General features: G+C 38.7%; 1 protein-coding gene across 1 annotated transcript in view; it reads left to right on the forward strand.

Annotated features, from left to right (window-relative positions):
• adarb2 (adenosine deaminase RNA specific B2 (inactive)) overlaps positions 1 to 23731 on the forward strand; it is a 142655-nt gene that overhangs the window by 79082 nt on the left and 39842 nt on the right. Inside the window, exons 2-3 of the mRNA XM_056739083.1 lie at positions 14424 to 14510; positions 16070 to 17001. Coding sequence (XP_056595061.1) covers positions 14424 to 14510; positions 16070 to 17001 — 1019 coding nt within the window. The remainder of the gene's footprint in view (positions 1 to 14423; positions 14511 to 16069; positions 17002 to 23731) is intronic.

Genomic DNA, 23731 nt, shown 5'->3' on the forward strand with positions numbered 1-23731 from the left:
TATAAATCACAAGGATGAAATCATAATTCAGTTCCATCACTGGAGCTGACCTGAGATCATAATAGAGGGGTCTGAGTATGAAGTGGGGGTGGAGATCAGTTAAGTGTCGTGGTTAAGGTCACTGATTCATTTTGACCTGGCTGGTGGTGTTGCTATTCGATCTGTGCTCCTAGAGAATGTTTCACTTTTCAGTCCTTGTAGTATTTAGGCTCAAATCACATTTTTTATTGTTAAACAATTATGGGCTCTGTTTGAAACCTTAGCAAGCTGCCTTGCTGTCTACATAGGCAGCAACCCACTAAAGCAGCATCATAATGAAAATGGACCACAGACTGTAAGTGACTGATTTAAAGACTTTATTATAGTCACTATAATAAACACTATAACAATGTCCTCAAAATCACATTTCATACAGTGTGTAATGTTGCTGTGAGTGAATGTAAGCAGTCTGCCAAGTCGTAAAGCAGAAAGTGAACGAAAAACAAAGTTATAGGCTTTGGAAAAAAGACTTGACTCTGAATCACGAGTCGACTGTCGTTCTAATTTCAGTTCTGTGGCAGATTTGCGTCACTCGGTGTAATGCTACGCTGTACGCAGTAGACCAATCACAGCAGACTAGACCATCTGACCAATCAGATCGTAGTAAACTGACAGGAGGGCATTAGACAGATGAATCGCCAAATGAATCATTTGAGAGTCAGTCAAGAAGTGAGGTTAATAATAACTGCCTATTATGAGAAAATAAACGTGTTTTTACACCTTGTTTGTATGTCAACTTGTTTTTGGACTCTCAGCCCAAAGTAGGACCTTACTCAACTCGCAGTTAATTTCGGTAGACTTGGGCATTAAGAATACTGATAAAGATATGGGAAATGTGATGCTTCAATAAATAAATAGCACACACAAATTCTGGATGCACATTTGATGGATGCTGTGTGAAATATTTTTACAGTCAGTATTTTTCTAAACTCTTTGCTCCTGGATGACAGCTTTCATTGCAGTGCCTTCTGGGATTTTGGTATCAAGGGCGGAAATGCTGCTTTCTTTTGGACAGAGTGAGGTATCCTTAAAGTCATCATTTTGCCGTGTAAAGCTTTGGACAGCCTTCACATCGGACACGTACCTATGATGCCTAAAATGCTGTTTAACTCAGTAGGTTTCAGAACAAAGCCAATGTCATTCATTCAAAATGAAATTGCAGAACAGCCAGTGAAGTTCAAGTCAATTTACAAGTAGAAAAAGTACCAGACCTTTTAAGGATGCTTTGTGTAAATTGAGGATTGTTAATGGTAGGCTAGTGAAAACAAACACTTTACCGATTATACACTTGTAGGAAGGTAGAGAGGTGTGTACCACCATAAATCAGAATGTTTCAGGGCTAAAGAGACCACGGTCTGTGTTTAAAGAGGACAAATAGAGAGAGAGAAGCAGGAGAGAAAACTGAAGTAGCTACAGAGCTACACCCCCCATGGGACGTGTGCCTTTTGTGTAGCACTAATTGGATGTGAATATCTCGTCCGTTAATGTCCATGGTCAGCTTACACTCGAACTCCTACAGTTATCTCGCGTAGGCTTCTGAAATGTCCACATGAAGGAGACAGTAAAAGATTGCAAAACATTTCCACCTGTTTCAAAGTAAAGACTTATAAATGTAAGTTTAATCAAATGAAATTAAACCGATATTAAAAATGTAGCTGCATTTCATACCACTTGAAGTTGAAAATGAAGTTGACGTTTGTTTATTTTTTTACAGTGCACTTGTGTAGGATATCCATATACTGTATCATAGCTCAAGAAGTTTTTGTTTACATTGTGTACATTTAAACTCTTTTTCCTTTTTAAAACATATTTTATGATTGTAGGATATTTAATATGGATGGGATCTGATCTTATTCATTTAGAAGTTTATTTGTGCGAAGCAGCCCTTACAAAAGGATTAAAAAGAATGACTTGTGACCTCAGCTGAAAACAAAATGTTATGGAATTTAAAAATGGTCATTTCTATTTTCTGCCGTCTTTTACGCTAAATGCATTTATGCAGATCTTGTTGTGAAACCACGTAGAAAGAAATCATCTCAGATCATTTGAATTGGAGAACCAATGGAAATTCGACTCTGCATCTTGTCTGTTTGATATCCTTAAGCTAACAAAATGCAAAACGGCACCAGAAAAGCATTAAAAAAAACAGAAGCCATCCGAATATCCCTGTTTATTTCACCGAGCTCACATATCCTCCATTTTCTCTATAATTTGTTGATTCTGAGTGGCCTTAAGATTCATCCTCTTTGAAAGCAATTAAAGCAGCTTGTCCAGAAGCATTCGAATGCGCTCCTATTTCAAGCTCTGCTGGAACGCAACAACGGCGACTTTCATGACCCTGAGCTTAAAAATACCAGCATGTTGCGACAAACCAAAGAAAGTGTGCCCTCAAGAGTTGGTTTCTGATCTGCGTCTCCAGGCGTGACGCTGGTATCGAGAGCTCTTCACTTTGGTTTGTAGACACTAGACTTCTTAATGTAGCCATACGACGTCTACGGTTCTGAAAATAGCTCTTGCCTTTAAAAGAGGAACAAACAGGAGTCAGGTGTGCGGCAGTCAAGAGCTCCAGCTCCATCTTCAGACACCCCGCTAATGGTCTTCTTTGCTGTATCACTGTTGATGACTTTTGAAAACACACGACATCAAGGGTTGCACTGCTTTGATGTCACCTAAACACTTTAGATCATTTGCCAATATTGTTCTTGGAGGACAGTAACTTTCTTTTCATTCCACTGCAACACATTTGGTGAACTAAAGTGTCTTATTTAGACTCATTTTAAAGATAATGTGAATAAAACTACAGGGACGTCCATATATAAAGCATTAGAAGATTTTTTTGTCAGATGGCGACTTGACAGCCACCCAAAAGCTTTTTTTAGCGAGTGTGAGTCATGAAACAGAAATGAAGTGGTGGCAGAAGGAAGAACAGAAAAATCCTTTTAACATCTCTCCATATTAAACTACGAAAGTTATATTGTTGAAAAGACTAGGGAATTTGGGGATTGTGGCTAAATATGTTTTTTTTCTCATAAAGTTTGGCTTGGGTGATACCCAAGTGTGTTTTAATGGCTAGTCTTAGACTTCGTAGTGTGAACTACACTTTTGCATTTAGGTTTCAATTTAGTGGGATGGTGGGATGTTCATATATTCTATTCAAGTATGCAAAAGTAGAATGTAAGCATGGGCTTTATGTTCAGACCATAACCTAAATTGTTCTGCTACTTCGACAGCAACAAACCAGCTATCTGGTATTATTCACACTTCCCTAGGAGAACGCTCTTATAATGCCCCTTGTGGTACAGGGATGAAAATGAAAAACAAAAGAAACAGGAACTTGTGTTGGTTTTATCAATTGATACATTTCATAAAGCAATGATGCTTGAAATCAAGCGTGTGCGTCATGAAGCATGTGTGTTTATGTACTTCAGTGTGCCTGTGGTGTGTGCTGTCTAGACTGTATTTCACACACATGATGCCCCATTTACAGAGGCATTCAGGTGATCAGTGATTATAACCACTGCGCATTTAGTGTTCACTTTATTGCATTCTTCAGCCACACTACACAAACACATGCCATCTATTCTACCTGCCTTAGTATATGTCATCATTTATTTGCTCTCTTGTCATTTCAAACCTGTATGACTCTCTTACCCATTCACTTCTATTGTATGTAGCCTGCGCAAGCGAATGGGTGCCGTCGCTATTCTTATTCTTCGACTACTTCTCTAGCCCTGCTCACTGGTTCATGGATGACAGAACCAGTGGCGCGGAACCAGATAGAGCGAACAAACAATAAACAAACATGCCGTTAAAGATAGCTAAATATTGTGCCATCCCTGGTTGTGGAAGAATACAGTCGCTGCATAACGTTCCTTCGGATTCCGATATTAGGAATGTGGGGCTAAAGTTTATTTTTAAAGAGGTTCCAGCTCATGTGGGAAAAACATCGGTTTCATTTCTCGGAGGATTCATTCGTGAACAAGGCACAGGTCGACACTGAATTTGTGGAGGGTTTAACATAAAAAAAAGCAGCGCTGCGCCTTCAATATTGGATCCGATAGGAATGGTGGAGCAATCTTATGTGATTAAAACATTTTTGTACCATGCGTCACTATTGCTTTGTTAGAGATTGCTTGATGTGCCCTGAGCACTATTGGCACGAGATTAGTATTACCTGGGGACCTCTAGTCATCTGTATTAATTGCTCGTACGAATCACCATCTTTATTAGTTGGTGGGCTCATATATAATTTTGGTGTATAATTAGTTAGTGTAATAATGGAGGGTGTTTTGAAGTATTTTGGTATTATTTCGGGTGCTGGGTGATATCCATAATTTAACGGGAGTCTCCAGTTAACTCCCGAAACTCTCACATATGAGACCCGCGATCACGGTGATCTTTGTCCGGTTTGGGATCAATGATCCATATATCAGTAAACACAATACAACTATAGGCTATACAAACTATACGCAAAGCCTTGCCCTCACATCCGGGAAATAAGTCAGTAAATTTGAGTAAAATAAACCCGTGCGAATGCGTCTCATAAAATACTGATCTGGGGAGGTCATTTATAAATCACACGAGGTCTCCAGATAATACTGATGCCCTGCAAAAACTCTGAATGGGGCTAATGTGTACCCTAACGTTACGTCTCGAACCAAATTCAAAGAAGGCTCCAACTACACAAACTGCTATCCAATCAAAGCAGTGGGGTGTTAACTTATAAAGTCTTCAATACGGCATGCCCATTAAAACCGAGCATTTGTAGAGCTTGCCTCAAAACCTGGGTAGAAAATAGCCAATTACTTATTGATGTTGATGTTTTTGGATGTAAAAAGTAGACCTCATATAACAGTATAAAATATTAAACAAGCACAGTTCATCAGACCTTTAAGGCCACAGACTAAAGCAAGCTATGTATGTTTATTACCGATGAGTTAATAATTCTGGTAATTCATCATGTACTCCCCCCTAATATTGCTCCCAATATGTGACCCTGGACAACAAAACCAATTTTTCTAAATTAATTTTTTACATAACCTGAAGCTGAATAAATAAGATTTCTATTAATGTATGAGTTGTTAGAATATGACAATATCTGGCTGAGATACAACCGTTTAAATTCAGGAATCTGAGAGTGCAAAAAATCAAAATATTGAGAAATTTGCTTTTGAAGAATCAGGTGCACTGTGGCAGGCCATCCACTGACAAAAATAAAGTTTTATATAATTAAGGTAGTAAAATTACAAAATATCTTAATTTAACATGGCCTTTACTTAATATCTTAATGATTTTTGGCATAAAAGAAAAATCGATCAATTTGACCAATACAATGTATTTTTGTCTTTTACCAAAAATGTTCCCGTGCAACTTAAGACTGGTTTTGTGATCCAGGGTCACATATTACTTTTTACGTTAAACTGCAATATTTTGATGAAACATTTTCGCAATTATTTGCGTTTTCCAAGGATTTTGCAGCCATACAAAAGCTTTCTGTTGTGTGTTCAAGACATGTCAGGGAAAGTAATATTGCTCATTCCAAATCCTGTAACCAAACACGGTTCCATGCAATTTAAATGGCGAGGTATAATATCTGAACCTAGTTCGCAGCTTTGTGTTGCAGGCATTTGTCTTTTTCTCCAACCTGCATGTAATAATTCTGGCTTATGATGCATAGTTTTGTTTTAGTTTAGTAGGAACGAAAACCCATTTCTGTGAATGCCATCGCAATTTCACATCCGCATTAACTAGTCACGTAATCCTACCTGTTTTTTCCTTTCACGTGTTAAAAAGGTCATTTTTCAAACTCTTTGTATGCTATGCAGATCGGAACTCACAGTTTCATGCATTTTATGTTTTGAAAGGCTATTTCTGAGTAGACGATTTAGATGCTTAATTAATAAAATGTTAAAAGCAGTTTTAAGGCAACCTACTACTTCCAGTCCCCAGCGTCTCTCTCTCGTCTTGAACGGTGCCGTGCATCGGAAACCGCATCCAGGCTGCCCCATAATTTGAAAGTCTCAATGTATCAACATCAAACACTTCTTTAATTGACTCAGAAACACACTAAGTGCACTGCACGCGATTGGAAATGGGATATTATGAACTGTCAGTTTGCATTTATCGCAATTTTTGCTTTGGGATTTGGAAAAGCAAAGGAGAACACGGGCTGGGGTGAAGAGAGGAAGTTAAAGGCTAAATAAGCGACCATTCAAAGTCTTTTTTTGTGCTTAAAACACATACACACGCTCAATGTTTGTTTCATATGATGTGCAACATTGCAGTTTTATCCAAAAAAAATGTGTCATACCTTTCTGTGTCCAATCATTGCTGCAGATCAAATTAATAGGAGCCATTATGGAAATAAATCTGATCAGAGCATGAATGGCTCATTTTTAAATGATCTTTAATGTCGCCGCAGCCCGCTTAAACCCAGTTACTTGTGAGGCGTTTCACCTTGGGAACAGCTTCTGTATGAAGTACTTTTCATTTTTGTTTTCTACATGTTTTATTCCCTTCATTTTCTCCACTCAGAAGGCCGTCGCTGAGCGAGTCCCCGGCGAGCGGCGTCTGAAACTTATGACTAGCCATGTCTACAGGCATCACGGCGCAAGCAAAGCATGGCAGAATGACAGATCGCGCCTTCAATATGTACTGACAAACAAATTAGTGAGAAGATGCTTCGCGCTGCATAACAGATGTGGTGGGTGCCGCGATACGGAACAGCCGACAGAAAAAAGAGAAACAACCGCGGCCCATCTGGACCAGTGAGGGCCCAGCGGCCCGCTCATTCCAAACTGAACAAAAGAGACGGGATGCGGTGCACGTGTGACAATGATGGGGGAAATGTAGGGGGCCTTTCTTTAGCTATTTTTGTGAAAATAGGTCCCTCTAAACACACTAGAGCATAATTTCGTTTACGTTTTGTCAGTTTTTACATTTTTTTTCATGACATTTTTGCAGAAATAACAAATGTTTCTTTCCTCACAATGCAAATTCTGTATTTTGTTTGCTAAGTTATGGAAATGACATTTTTAGGAATATTGTGAAGTACTTCGTCTTGCTAGGTATGAGCATTTAGCTCGCTAAAACGACATCCTAAAACGCAGTTATGTCTTGTAATGCTTTCTCACTTTTTAGCTTTTTAAGTGTAATCCTTAAATAGAAGTAAAGCTTAATATATTTTGTTTGCTGCTCATTTTAAAACAGGCTTGACCTGCAGATTTGCAGAAGGAAGTTGTTTACCGAAAAGCACCGGCACCCTTTCACTTTTGCTGTATGGTACATTCTTCAAACTATCTTCTTTTATGTTCTAAAAAAGAAAGACATAAGGCTTTTATATGACAAGAGGGTGTGTAAATGATGACAGAATTAAAATTTTCGGGTAAACTAACACTTTAAGTTTAGAAATAAGTAGATGTAGCGAGGATTAGGGATTTGCTGGATGAATCTAAAATCAAAGCAATAAAATCTACACCTAAAAGGCATTTTATATAGTAGCAACGTGAGCTTGCATGTTCTCTTCACACTATAGAGCTTTTGATTCAGACTTGAGTTTACTGTCTGAGTTTGTTTCATTTGGTTGGTGTGAAACCAAACAAATTTCCATGTTTTTGGTCACACTTATTAGAAAAGTTTCTCATGAATGCTTTACTCTGAATAAATTGCCTTCATAGAGCTGCATTATCTGCATCTCTTGTGATGCAACTGTGGCTTACAAAAAAAAGCAACATTCTGTGCATGTAAAATTTTTCTAGTACATAAAGTAGCAAAATATCAGCAAAGTGACGGGAAAATTGAAGTCTCGTCAGTATTGACGGTCTCGCGGCGAACGCAATCGGTGAAATAAGAGACAGTGAGAAGTGCTGGATAAGAAAGCAGCGGTGAAAATTATTCGTGAGACAGAAAAGAGTTGAAAAAGGAGGGTTTGACTGTGAGAATGCCCGGCCGGTGGGGAACTGTGAATGACACAGAACGAAATAGTAAACAAGGAAGAGTCGTGGTTGATCTGAGGCTGAGTGTGTCGAGCCAGACGGAGATCTGATAATTCAGCGTGATGTATGAAGTCGGGGCTCTCAGGTGAAAAGATTGAGTCTGTGGATTCGACTCAGATTAAAAACAAACATTGTCATACAGTGTAAGTGTTCATCTGCTCGCCACCTCTGTGGACGTCTAGCTGACTATTGTTAGTAGCACTTCACAATAGTGAAGTGGATATTAAATTCAACACAACAGTATTTGTTTTGATATAACTGGGCTTGCAATTACTTCCTTTTTACTGGGCTTGATACTGTATAACAAACATAACTGCTTATTTTAATTAACAGAATATATTACATTTATGCTAAAAACATAAATCAAAACTCAAATTGTGTGGATTTACATATCAGATTTAGCATTTATGTTTATGTATGTTTATGGTTTTGTTGTTTAAAAATATCAGTCTTTTTGACCTGTAAGCAACCAGCCAAAACACTCCATTAACATATAGCGACATGCAAAAAAAAGCAATAATATCGTTATCAATAAAACAAAACAATTTTTGCTTTTCCCGGGCCTTAAAGAAATTTATTTTGGCTAACTTTACAGTTCCGCTCAACTATTCAGTCCGAGATGGCTTGGGGCCTTTTCATGTGTGCGAATGTGCCTATGTCTACTGGAGGAAGCTTGGGATACCAATTTTATTCTCTTCAACACTCTCTGAATGAATCCCAGACACCTTCTGATGAAGCCGCCCGCGGCTTGGTGCCGTGATCAGCCTCATCTTGCCCTGACTGGCCGTTCCGTCATGACCATCCGTGATGAAGTGATGGGAAGATACAGAGAGCTGATCTCTGGAGACAGGCCATCCATGGCAAGTTTCAAATAGCCAAGCTTTTACTGTATTTTTCTGACTGCTGACATCATCAGGATTCAAAATTGCAATATCTGAAATTGTATGCAAATCTGTTTTTTGATGTGTTTAATGGGTTTCAACAACTATAATTTTTTTAATAGTTTTTACAGAAAAAGTTTGCATGCCTATGCCAAATTCACTGGCAGAATGTTATATATTGTAAAAAGGGGGTTCTGAATGGTTTCAACATCTTGATGTCCAGTTGCTTGGGTGTACTAAGTGGTTGCTAGGGTGATCATAAAGGGTCGCTAAGGTGTTCTGTCCAGTTGGATGTTCACCCAAGTCAGAAAAGCAAAACCCCATGAACCCCAGATATATCTTGGGTTCCTCCTTGGAAATAAATTTGCAGGATCTGAAAAGCTTAAAGAGTTGGTCAGATGATGAATAATCTCTTTAGGAGTTTAAGAGTTAAACATAAGTCCACCCATGAAGACACAGGTGCTAATGCATAGTGGCATAAGTCATTTTTTTTGTCTCCCATTAACCCATTGCAGTGCTACTATTACACCAAAAGGCTTTTATGATAACTCTAGAAAATGGATTTGTCTATGAGGGCGGTTTACCATATATGTGAGGTCGACATGTACATGAGTGGTTGGGCTGAGGTTGAGATGAATGTGATGTCACAGAGAGCTTTTGACAATGAATAATTCGTAAAGGGGTCTTTTTGGAGTTTTGTCATTGTATGCTATGTGGCTTCTCCTATCAGTGACCACTATGATGTTTACAGTTCTTGTATTGTCTCTCTATTTGTCATGAAAATAACAACAGTAATATCCAACTGTACCTTTAAGACTTCGTTGTGTACATTTTCTCTTTTCTAACTGGGTTACAACCTCATAATTTATAAACCTTTAGTTACATTTCTTTTTTTTATTTGAACACATTGTGCGTAAAAATGCATACATTTGATTAATAAAGCACATGGTGAATGTAACTACATTGTTAGTGTTTACTGTAGTAACAAACACATCTACAAAGAGTTGCTTTGTAACCACCTTAACAACCTCTGAGCCTCTGCCCCTCTAGACCAATCACAGCTCATCATTCCCACTGTTTCCCATCTCCTCCATTGTGACACATAATCCAAATAAGAACAAAAGCTGAGCTCATTACATTAATTTGATCACGAATAGAATGGATTGTGTGTGCCCGCAGCTGGAGTGGGCGGGCGATTAGGATTCGTGCCCATGGATAGCGGTGTTAGCAGCAGCCTGTATGCCTAACCTCTGTCGCTGGCATGAAACACACCAACACATGTGAAGCAGATGGCCGGAGCACTATGTCTTCTGTTGATGTTAATCGGGCGCTAAATATCAGATACGTCTGCTCGCTCGGCTTGATCTTGGAACCCACAGTGCTCTTTTACACGGCCTGTCAGACAAACCGCTGCAAGACTGAGGAATGACCTGTGTTTAAACCTTAAAGCTGTTGTTTGAACATTGAAACACTTCTTCCTGACCTTGTTTAATGTCCAGATAGAACTATAAGTGGGCAATTCATAGACTGACATACGGAAGAATGCCTCAACTGTTTTGTTTGAGCCACGTTAAGGCTACTTAACGTTCAGCCAACAAACGTGTTGAATTGGAGTTTGTTGGTGTTCGTTGGAGTTGTTGATGTTTGTTGTAGTTTGTTAGTGTTGGTCAGACATTGTTGGTGTTTATTGGAGTTTGTTGGCGTTGTTGGATCAGTGTGAATCAACCTTTAACTTCAGGCCAACCAATGGCATGAGTGTTTAGAAAAGACATCAGCAATGTTCAAAATAATAAAGGATCATGCTACTCATACAGTATTCTCTTATCCGCTTTTTTCAATCACTCTCTCTGTCTGAGAGACCACTGATTAAACACTGGTGAAGTGGCAAATGAGGAAGGGCGCATTGTCTTGCCACCGCTCTTGGAATCGGATTTCTGTCAGACCGCTCAGCTGGAGCTTGGCAAAGACACCTTTTATGTGATGATCTGTCTGATAACCAGTATATAAGACTGCCAAGATTTAAAACAATATCAACATTTCACATTGTTGACGTTAATAACATTAAACAATTTACTGTTTCTTGTCCCCCATGTGTACTATAAATATCAAATATCAGTTGGAAAATGCCTCATATGTATTTTACTGCTATGATTTAATGAAGAAACCAATGATTGTTAAATGCTTTTTAAATCTTGAAGAAAAGATCATGGGGTCAAACATTTTTCACAGCTTTCTTTGATCATCTTTACCAAGAGTTCCAATATTAGTGAAGGACACTGTAATAAGGTCATACTAATGTTTAAGCAAGTGGTCAAGGTTTGCGTGGTAAGCGTGATCCAGCTAACCCCTACTGGTAGATGTCGTAGCAACACACAAAATATAAAGGGTACAAACCCAACAAAGCCCAATTTATGGGTCAAATATAAACCTGGGTTAATTTAACCGGACCAGTTAGGTTCGTCCCTTATTGACCCAATGTTGGGATAGAAATACAGTACAGACAATTCAAACATAGTCTTTATTTTGGTAAAAATTGCTGACAGTGGCACAGAAAATACACTTTTTTGAACAGATTAAATATAACATGGTATTAAAGGGATTCATTTCTTTGTTATGATGAAAACAGAGAAAGATATTTGGAATAATGCTTATAACCAAACAGAGCTTGCCCCCAATTGACTCCCGTAGTACGAAAAAATACTTTACAATTTGTTTTGTTCCTTGTTAACACAAAAGAAGACATTTTGATGAATGTAGGACAGCAAACAGTTCTGGGGCACTTTTGACTATCATTGTATTTTTCCTACTATTGTAGTCAATGGAGATTTGTAGGCATAATATGTCTGGTTATAAGCATTCTTCCAAATATCTTTCTCTGCATTCATCAGAACTAATAAATGTATACAGATTTGGAACCACTCAAAGGTGAGTAAATGATGGCAGAATTTTCCTTTTTGGGTGAAGTATCTCCTTAACTGTTAAATAAATAAAATAATATATATATATTATCTGACCTTTTCGTACACTAAAAATAGTGTACATGTGTGTACAAACCCACACAAACACGCACACACAGATGGTTAGCACACACAAAAGTTGTCTTTGCCAAGCTCCAGCTGAGTGGTCTGACAGAAATCCGATTCCAAGAGCGGTTGCGAGACAATGCAGCCTCCCTCATTTGCCACTTCACCAGTGTTTAATCGGTGGTCTCCCAGACAGAGAGAGTGATAGAAAGAAGCGGAGAAGAGAGAGATAAAAGAGGGAGAGAGAGTCAATGATTTCCCTACTGCCTTTTTGAATAGTGTCTCTAGTGTCTCATCTGACCTGACGGTTATGAGGAGCCACCGGGAGATGTGATTGGCTCATTACCTCTGCTCGCTCCTGATAGCCGGGGAAGGAGGGCCGAGCCCTATTTGGTCTTGCTATGAATTTACACGTGTCTCTTTTCCTCTCTCTACAGTTATCATTTTAGAGTCACAGTATGTTTGCGAAGATTAAAAATTGTTGTGAATTTCAATGAATGATTCGAAAGATACATTTGTGCCATCAAAAAGGAACAATGTGAAAAGTAGGGTGGACACATCCACCATATCCGCTTGGCTCATGAACAGCACTTTTGATTTCCCGTAAGCTTCCCGTGATCCTTGGTGTTACGTCAACCGTGTAACCTTCAACGTCAGTAAAATGGTGGCAAAGCACCGGGCTTGTTAGATACCGTTGAACTTGGAGAGACCTCCACATCATCGCACAGAATCTGTCTCAGCAATTCTGGTGATTGGTTGATGACAGCGACAGCGCCATCCATCCCTTATTCATGCCCTCTTCTCCTCGGTCATAATTCAGGAAGTGACACACAGGAAGCGCACAATGAAGCAAACGTATCCCCGCCGCCGTGTGCTGACATTCAGCACTTCGCTTGTGCTTTATGTGACCTACAAATCCTCCACGCTTCTGATGGAGGAGAGAGAAAATCTCTTGACCACTGCTTGGTAAAGCAAAATAATTGGATTCCTGCTCCTTATCTCACTCAACACATTACGAGTTGTCAAAATTCCCTGCTGCCAGGCCTCGGTCACGTTTCAGTCAAGCAAGAGGGATTTTCTATGGCTGGCTGATAGGTGAGACTGTTTTAGATTGTGTGTGTGTTTTTTGGCATTGGGGGCAGTGGTGTTTGACACGCGCCTGAAGCTTTCGCATGACGATAGGTATGGTGGACTGGTATGAAGATACACCATTGATCGTTTGACTTTTGAAAGGGTTGCAGTGATTTTACCTGATTCCACTTGAAATTGTATTTGACTCTCTTCAATGATATGAAATGAAATAAATAGACCCATAATGCCTTGAGGACACAGGGTCTTGGGTACCAAAGCTCAAGACCCAGAGCACATTTTTAAGACAATTTTTAGACTTAGACTAGTAGACTAACAAGTAGACTTAACAAGTAGACTATAGGTATTAGGTATACAGTACACACGGACACATGGAGTACAGGTGAATTCCCCCAAAGACCAATACAAATACAGAATAACATGAGTTTTGTTCATGATTTTTTCCTTTTTCAAGACACGTTCTATGTCTTTTAACTTTAAAGTCTATTTTTAGAAACGCTGCTTTAAGATTCTTGATTAATAATGCAACAATGATTTTTGAACACTTTGCAAGCGTATGTTTCCTGAAGAGCCGTGACGGGGTTTAAAACTTCAAAACTGGGTCAAAATCAAAACAGTTTAATCCGAATCTGTGTCTGTTTTTACCCTGTGTGAAGTAATCAGGTCTGGAAATAAGTCACTCAAGTCAATATATCCCGTTCTAAATCATTAGGCCTCTGAGACTTCATATGACCTGTGCCATTATTCTCTCTCACTGTCTCTCTCTCTACTCTCTTCACAATTCACTTTTGTCAGCCCATTAAAATTATTGATCATTATGGGATGCTATAGGTGAGATGTAATTATGGGTCCAGGCAGCTCTGTCAGTTCCCCACAGTCTGGGTTGATCCCAACAGAGTCCCTAATAAGCACCTGCAGTGTTAACAACACACACACACACACGCACATACACACACTTTGGTAGAGAGACAACAAGGCTGTGACTATCTTGTCCGTCAGCACCTCAACCCTAAACCTGACCGCAGCATGACCATATGGAGCATTACGAATTGCTTTACAACACATTTTGCGTAAAATAGATAATATGAAACTAGAAATGTTTGCACTTACATACTTGCATTGCCGTATTTAGGTCCTAGAAATCACTCTTTTCTTACATTTACATTCATATTTAGTCATTTAACAGATTCTTTTATCCAAAGGCGACTTACAGAGAGTTCAGGGAGCGATATGTCATACAGGAGCAATAATACAATAGGGCTAATACAAAGTTACTAGTTTCAACAAAACCCAGACCAATACCTGTTGAGAGAAAAATGTTTTACTTGCATATTTCAGCTTCTTTAAGTAAAGTAAGAATGTTGGAAATGACATGGGTTTTTCATTTTTGTCTTCAGAGAAGATGAATATGTTGTCTGCTCTGATCGCCCCCTTCAAGTACATGAGTCCAGTGACTAATGGGACAGAGGACGAAGACACTTTGAGTCAGTATACACAAACTCCAACACAACAAACCTCATGGGTTTAACTTATGCTATCTATGTAAAATGTCATGTTAAACTTATGTAAAATGTGACTGGTGTACTTTTGGGTCAGTGACAAACAAGGATGTCCAAGATGATGAAAAGGGATAAAATCTAGTTCTAAATGCTAATGCTAAATTTAGCCTTTTGGCACATTCCCTTCCAATACAAGTAGACAAAGTTTTTTCCTGAAGTAATAAGTCTTATGCTTAACTACTTTTAATTAGACTTGTAGCTTTCAACGGACAATACATTGATAGACGACATTTGGAGTGTTGCCACAAGAAAAACAAGTTGAAGAAAAAGTACTGATACACATTTCAGTCATTTTTATCTGACAATTCAGGTTTGCATTGATGTATCAAATTGTATTTTCTCAGATAAATTTCATTTGGTTCCATCACAACCCAGTCGGGGTGTGAAATAAAGGCTTTAATGTGCGATCAGACGTTCACGCGCTGAAATCTCATTACCGTCTGTTCTCCTGCATCACAAAAGCTCCTCCTTTGCATTGTATTTGGGACAGATGACTTGTACCCACTTTTTAAGTATGGACTCCAGGCCAATTTTGTGGAAGATTACCGTGTGATTTTCCAGATAATGCCCCATTTTAGAGGATTTGTCCTGGGATTTTTACAACAGTTAAGACAGCCCTTCTCACAGGCAACTTTCAGAAGCAGCTGCTTTGAGGAGAGGACAGGGATGGTAATATTGTATATCAAATTATTGTGTATAAATTACCCGACTTTTCATTTGTTTGATCATGTTATATTACTGCGTTTAGCTGAAATGGAAAGGAATACTATGCTATACTATAGGATTAGAGGGGAGATAATCTAAAAAGATGAAATACATATTATTTATATATTATTATAATTATTAATGCCTTTGCTTAAAGGAACAGTTCACCCAAAAATGAAAATTCTGCCATGTATTACCCTCAAGTTGTTCCAAACCTGTATAAATGTCTTTGTTTTGAACACAAAAAAAGATATTTGGAAGAATGTTTGCAACTAAGATTTCTGGGGAACCATTGACTGCCATAGTAAAAAAGAATTATTCTTTTTTTTGTTTTTGAACACAAAACAAAGTATTTTGATAAATTCAGGAAAACTAACAGTTCCGGGGCGCCTATGACAACCATTTTAATTGAAGTCAATGGTGTCCCAGAAATCTCAGTTCCTAACATTCTTCCAAGTATCTTTCTTTGTGCTCAACAGAATTAAGAAATGTATATAGGTTTGGCACAACTTGAGGTTGAGTAATTTATGACAGAAATTTCATTTCACTATCCCATTAATAGAATGCCATTTAATGTAATGCTTTTTCCCCTTCTAATAAAGATTTAAAATCATGATCAAAAGTGCATATATATAAATATGAGTATCCAAATTGCGATCTGCACAGATTTTTCACCAATGTCTGTAAAATTTTTTCAATAATTGGATGTATTTATTGTGCTTTGTTTTTGCTAAAGTAGTTCCAAGATTATAATGATCTTCTGTTTCCAACTCTGTCAGGCACCAGCAGTGCTGAGGTGAAGGAGAACCGCAACACTGGAAACCTAGAGGAATGCACTATTGTACCATCAGACTGCCAAACACTCTTCCTGACCGACTCATCCAGAGATGGGACGTCTGGCCTCAAGCGAAAACGTCCACTGGAGGAGGAAAATAACGGACACTTGTGCAAACTGCGTCTGTACTGCAAGAAACTGGGTTGGTCCGACGCACCAAAGAACGCTCTGGTCCAGCTAAACGAGCTGAAACCGGGCCTGCAGTTCCGCATGGTCTCTCAGACGGGGCCGGTACACGCACCCCTATTCTCTATTGCCGTTGAGGTCAACGGCCTTACCTTTGAGGGCACCGGGCCAACAAAAAAGAAAGCTAAGATGAAGGCGGCTGAGATGGCCCTCAAGTCGTTCATTCAGTTTCCCAATGCCCCGCAAGCTCACTCAGCCATGGGCAGCTTGAGCAACCCCGCAGCCGATTTTACCTCGGACCAGGCCGACTTCCCCGACACGCTGTTTAAAGGTTTCGAGCCGGATGGTTGTCGATCCGCGGAGAACGAGCTGCTTTCTAGCGCCTTTCGCTTGCGTCACACGCTTGACTTGATGGTTGTACAAGCCAGGCAGGGAGACCCCTGTCTACCCCCACCTCTTCCGCCGGCACCACCGCCCCAACCCAGCCCCGTCGTCCTGCTGAACGACCTGCGGCCCGGCCTCCGATACGCCTGCCTGACGGAAGGCGTGCAGGGCAAACGGGCGCACCGCAGCTTTGTTATGGCCGTGCGAGTAGACGGAAGGATATTCGAGGGCTCGGGTCGCAGCAAGAAGCAGGCAAAGAGACAGGCGGCTTTGTGGGCCCTTCAGTCCCTCTTCAACATCAGGCTGGCACCTGAGGCGAGAGCGGGACAGCGGCCCAGCAGGATCAAATGCCCTCATTTGCCCCAGGTGAGTGTGCCTGTCCAATCGCTGGCAGCCCACCCATTCCATACGGCGGGCCTTAATAACCTAAGCAGCGGGAATGCTGGGATACGGAGCAGGCAGCCAAGACTTAATTAAGAGGGAGGAGATAATGTTTGGGGAGGCATGGGGCAGTGCAGATGGATTAAGGGAGACAGTTTATGCCGCGGTGGTTGATGTTAGCACACAGGCTTTAACATTTACTTTGGGTAGGACGGGGTGGCATATCTAGTGAAAACACACACATGTGTGTGTACTTAGGAAAGCAAAAGGACCGGAGGTAAACAGAATCTATGCACAGATCTATTCAAATGGAAAAAGGATGTAAATGAGGGAAATTATCGCGCATGAACCTCTGACTCGAGAGAGAGGGTCTGCGCTTCGACAAATGAGGTTTTTCTTTATTTTCCATGTGGTTATAGAGCTAAATTGCAAATGTATTGTTATTTTGCACAATCTCTAAGCTGCTCGTGTATAACATGCAAGTGTCTATAAACATTAATTCAGTCTGCTGCCCAAAGGAGATTGAAAAAAGCAAAGAGCAAATCGACAAACAAACCTCTTATTTTACTCTTATTTAATATGTTAATGTCAGTCAAGCTAGGGATTGCTATTTTTCTTAAAAGACAGAACTCTGTATATGCATTTTTTTCGGATCCTTTCAACAGAATCAAAATTTTAACAACATGACATAATATGATGCTTTACATTTATGCATTTCTTCCGGAATTCACTGCACATTATAAAGGAGGTAGTTCAGATATGTTATTCAGGATGAGTGGCATTAAACGCTATTTTAAAACGCTGATGAAAACACAACCAGAACTCACAGGTCTTTTATGAGGTGCAGGTTTTGTATAAATGTTTATCGTTTGGTGAATTGGTTAATCGGTTTGTGCAATGATTTTTTGTTTGTTTGTTTGTTTTTTCATTCTTCTCCTGAAATGTATATGAAGTGAATATGTGTGTGTTTTTAAGCATCAGCTCCCTATGTACGCAATCTATTAGTATTCATCCCCCTTCCTGTGCAGAGCCGACGGGAAAAATGTTGTCTTTCCTCTCCGACTACATCCCAAACAACCTGCGCATGTTTGCCGGAGAGAAACTTCTCTTTTCTGCCTCGCGCTACGCTCTTTAACCGGATTTATAAGAGGATTTGCTTCACCGGTTTAGTTCCAGAAATGCGCTTCCTACTGGATATTCTTGAAAGTCAGAAAACAGCGCTCACTGTCGAGTCTCTCGGAAACGAGGACGGAAACATGAAATGAGATGTTTTCCTTCTTTCCAATCACAAAATCACACCGCGTCGTCAGGCCTGTGTGTTTGAGTGTGACTGTGTGAGGATTTCTTTGTAGTGTGGAGATCTGAGGGTTGGATGAAGCTCACACCACTGCCTGTTGGGTCTCTTCATGTGCCACAGGGCCCTGCTGATAGCAACTGTTGCCAGCTCGGCTACTTTCACACTGCTTTCAACAACTCCCATTTCTCTCCCTTTAATGCTACTTCATTTAACAACATATTACAAAAAACATCATTTGAGTCAAATCAAATTTTTTATATAACACTTTAATTCTTAGTGTTGTATAGAAGCTAGTACTACTTATACCATTTCTGCTGCTTATATTCTCTGTTTAATAAATGATTTTTTATATTGGCTATTTATATTGATATATTTATATTTTTTATATAAAACCAATTTATTTTATACTAGAAAATCACTTATTATGGGATTATTTTAATTTATTTTAGATCTCAGAAAAGCCTGTCAGGTGGCGATAACCCAAAATCTTTCAATCAAAAGAAATGAGAAATTATATTTTTTATCTATATTCAAAACTTGAAGATTTTTATTTTCTTCATGACTATTAAACAATAATAAAAATAGTGTGTAATAAGTGTTTATGTTTATATCTTTTCATATTTAATATTACATTATAAAAAATATATACATTTTGACCTTTATTTTCTGCTCATTTGCAAGAAACTTCAAATACTTAGCTTAAATACAATTTCTGTACTATTATTATATAATGGGATTCAGAATAAACTATCACTGCTGTCCTTTTGAAACCTTGTCTCTCCATATTTCTTGATTTTTATGTTTTGGCCTTAATCATTATTATTAGTCACTCTTTATGTTTGTCACTGGGTTTTGCAAATCGAACCAATAAAAGTATTAAAAAGCGCTTGTCAACTTTGACAACACAGAATCCAATCACACAGTGTTTTTTTACATTTCCTGAAAAACAGCGAATTGGACATACAAGCTTTCAGAAGAATAGCGACAATATAATAAACATCTAAAAACTTGATGGTAATGAATATAGCAAAATACGAATGAGTGAATATGTTTATAGTCATGAAAAAAGGTAATGTACTTAAACATCTTTAATTTTCTTCATGCTTCAGGTGAAATGTTACCCAAACAGGTTTTCATTAGATTCACCTTCAAGACAATGTTTGTATTAGTATTATTGTCAAATGCAAACATTATCACTCTATTATTTCATTGATTTATTTTCTAGAGAAGAATCATTGGTTAAAGAAGGTCCTGCGTTTAGGGAGGCAATGAGACAAATAAGATTGAAAGAAAGAGATCACGATAAACTGAGATATAAGGGTCACCTTTGGAGTGCAATAGAAGGACATGCAGACATCGCTGGGCGGCACAGACAGAATATTCTGTAGGAAGGGCCAACCAAATCTTTATGTGATGCCTTGGGCAAATATGAACAATAACTTGCAGGCTAGATTTCTCTTAAATGGAAAAATTGAACCGTCATCCAGTCTGCATGCCTTGTTGCCCACATCCCTATGCCTATTCACATCTCTAAATAATGACACACACACCCTGCAGGGATTTAACCGCATACCCTATGAAAGTCAATATAACATTGAAGCAGTAATAAGAGAACCAGGTGCAAACGCATTCTTATTAAGTTAGCCCCAAAAATGTCCATCAATCATAGCATCATAGTCCATTTCTTACTTCCTACCCAAAAGGACACACTTGGAATTTCACAGAACTGTTGCAATAGATGAACTGCATATGTGTTTTATGTCCTTCTCACCCAAATGTGAGAATGTCACCAGTCCGAGGTTTTTGTCAAGATCTCAGAAGTATAAATGCAGGACCAACTGATTTGGCATCAGTGCGCGTTTTAAGGTAGAATGATTGCAGTGCATGGTTAGGTTGATTGGCTACTTAATCTCTCAGTGCAGTCACAAATATATGCAGCGTTGCCAAGTCAACCCACAGACCTTGATACAGCCGAGCGCAGCAAGACCATAGGCCCTGATCGGGTCACTAGTGTCATTAACCTTGGACCACAGAGCATTTGACTGCAGAACTGCCCTCAGCGTACTGCTCAATCACAATCATAGTTTAATCACCAATAGGTGAGATGGGACAGTTTCACCTTGTGCAATGTGTTTGAATCAGCACTTGGTCACTGTTATGGGTTTGGATCAGGTTGGGGAAGAGGGTGCTAAAGGGATACTTTAACCCTCCAAATATATTGGGTGATTATTTATTCAACCTCACTTCATTTAAAACCTGTATGTGACTCTTTCTACTGTAGAACACAAAAGAAGATATTTTGAGAAATGTCTCAGCGGTTTTATGTTCATACAATGGAAGTCAATGGGGTCCGGTGTTGTCTGGTTACCAACATTTTTCAAAATATCTTAATAAAATAAGGGTCCTACATATGGAATCTACACCATCTCTTGCTTTTTTTAAAGAGATATTGTATCTCAATGAGACCTTTCTAGTTAAATAAAAAAAATCTTCTTGTGTGTTCTGCAGAAGAAAGAATGTCGTACAGGTTTGGAAAATGACATGAGAGAGTAAATGACGTAATCATTTTTGTTGTTTTCGATGAATGATCCCTTTTAAGGCCGAGGTCATATAAAGTATGGCAATAAGGAATGTTGAGAGTTAAATGGCTATTCATTTTCTGTCTTGATTTTGAGGAAACGTGGTCAAATGTGTTGGTACTCTTGTAGCTGAAAGCAAATCATTCAGGAAATGTTTAACGTGTAAGTGTGGGGCTATAATAGGAGATTTCTATCAATAAATATAACAAAATGGCCAAAACAAAACTTAAAAAAGGAAGTGAGTGTTAAAGGGCAGCATCAGATAAATAAAGAGGGATTATTAGAGGGAGGAGTCAGAAAGAGGAGAGGTTATAATAGGGTGGAATTATAATGGTAGGAAGTGAGAGATAAAAGTGAGGTTGTCAGGTTAAATTTTTTCAATGACAGGTATTTAAGACTGAAAATGTAAAACCGTCAAATTGCATGAGCCAGAATGCCTTTCAATATTGTCGCTTTATTATATACCAGTACCAAAAATCATCTTCAATACTCATACAGAGAATCTGTGATTTTTCAGTCTTCTATATTTTGTCTGATAGGTTTCGATGTGTCATTGAGGTTGAACAGAACACGTAGGTGTCTTGTGTTCTGCTCCAGTGAATGATGCTGCTCTTTTGATATATTGACGGAGGAAGTATGCATGGATTGATTAATCTAGCATGGTAATTTCCCCAGCAGAGTGAATTAAGACTGTTTTCATACACGTGAAGGTGACCTTGTCCACCAGCCTGCCATTTGGTGATTATTATGTCTCTCTCTTTTCGCTCACACTCTCTCTCTCTTGCTCACTCTGTTTTTAACCCTCTGACTTAATCACACCAGATATAAACAACCCTCCAGCAGCCATGAAGCAAAAAATCATTAATTAAGACTGCCACAAAAATTTTGAGATGGTGGGATGGTAAGAGAGAGAGAGTGCAGATTGCAGAAGTGTGAAACAGACATGATCAGTGTAATTGATTAAATTATCAGCACCTACTGGCAGGATGTCCACATCACAGGCGCTGTTCGTTTGTAAGAACAAGGCCGTTGTTTTTTGCAATGAATGCCTGAAACCTATTTATGGCACTAACGTAATGCAAATGCAAGGTAGCGTTCATAAGATCAGTTTTTGTATTTCAGATTACAATTCATAACTTTGGTCTGTTTTATGATGCCCACCGTAATTGAGAACATGAAATCGATTGTTGAAATTGGACATTTGTGTGTTTATTGTCGTATATTTTTTTACTTTTCATTATTTAAAAAATTGACTTGATGTCTGTTTTTTGTTTAAAACCACAAACAGTCTTCACATAAGAAGACATCATAAGTTACAAAAATGTAACAAAATATTATAGCCCGTATTACACTTCGATTTAACGTCAGCAGTTTCGTATCAATTTAAAATAATTTAAAATAACACCACCCAATTTAAAACACTCACAGTGAATGGTGTGATTATTTACAAAATCATACAGATCACTTTGGAAAACTTGTCCAAAATAACTTCCTGTTTCAGTTGTTTAACCAGCAGGAACTTCATAATCAAATCAAACTGTTGATATAATTCTACAGTATAAATATACAGTATAAGAACCATATTGAGCCATTGTCAGAGTGGTCTATATAAGTCTTTCTAAATTTGACCACAAAAAGATGGCAAAATCAGCAGATGTATGAGAATTCAGTACCAGGTATATGTGTCAATTTGTACAGCCGACTCTTTTGGAAATTTGTAACTATTTGTAACTATTTTACTTTGTATGAAATTTAACCAAAGGAATGTAAACGATTATTTAAAAAAGCAAAAAATAAAGCCTAAACCTGTCTGTCCCTGCCGTGAATGCAGATCGTACTACGAAGTACAAACGAGACCGCTCAATTTCATTAAAATATTTGTAAAATAGTGGTGAATTGCCCTGAGATTGTGTTGATCTGTCTTACTTTATCACATGTGATTGAATCACCCAGGTCTAATCTGAATACCAGGTGTTGCTCTCACCCTTTAATCACACGCACACACACACACACATGTCTAACACCTGACTGTCTCCAGTGACCACAGCGCATGCTCATAATCACTTCCCAATGAGATGCTCACACTTAATTAAAAACATAATCGGCTTCATTACAGCACCATAGACGCTCAGCTAGCAAACAGACTCAGATAAATCACACAAGGCGTCTGAGTGTGTCTACTCTGTGTGTGTGAAAGAGGGTTATCTTGCCAAACCAGATGGAATAGAAGCCAGTGGAATCTAAACACTCGTGGCTTTTCACATGACCCTACTCCTGATGTGTAGGATAGTGCTTGCATCATGCTGCTGTAGGCTTTAAACCACACAAACCAGACTACTCTTGCACATTTTCTACACATAAATACACACTTACTTTTACAGGCTGGAATACACTACAAGACTTTAAAAATCTGAACAGATTAAAAAAACTAGAAATCATACACTTGCAGACTTTTCTAACGTTTGCATAGAAAACAATACATGATGAAATCTGCAGACTGGCGCAGAATTTCTGCAACAACTCCACACTGAAAATCTCGGCAAAAATCTGATCAAAAGTCTTGTAGTGTATTCCAGCCATAAGACAAAAAATTACATTTCAAAACTCTGTATTCACATACGTACATGAAATGGGTAGAAATCCACATTTGACCAGATTGTACACTGGACACATTTGTCCTAGTGTCGTTTTATATTTGATTATGAAAAATGGTTTTAATCCGATCTACCCAAAAGCAACAGCACATCACTGCGAAAGCTTGTAATGTGTGACATATATAATAACACCTATAATTATTCATAAAAGCAACACTGTGCGCTCAGCAGAAACACATAAAAAT

This window comes from Triplophysa dalaica, chromosome 23 (assembly GCF_015846415.1).
Source record: "Triplophysa dalaica isolate WHDGS20190420 chromosome 23, ASM1584641v1, whole genome shotgun sequence".
Classification (NCBI taxonomy): Eukaryota; Metazoa; Chordata; class Actinopteri; order Cypriniformes; family Nemacheilidae; genus Triplophysa; species Triplophysa dalaica.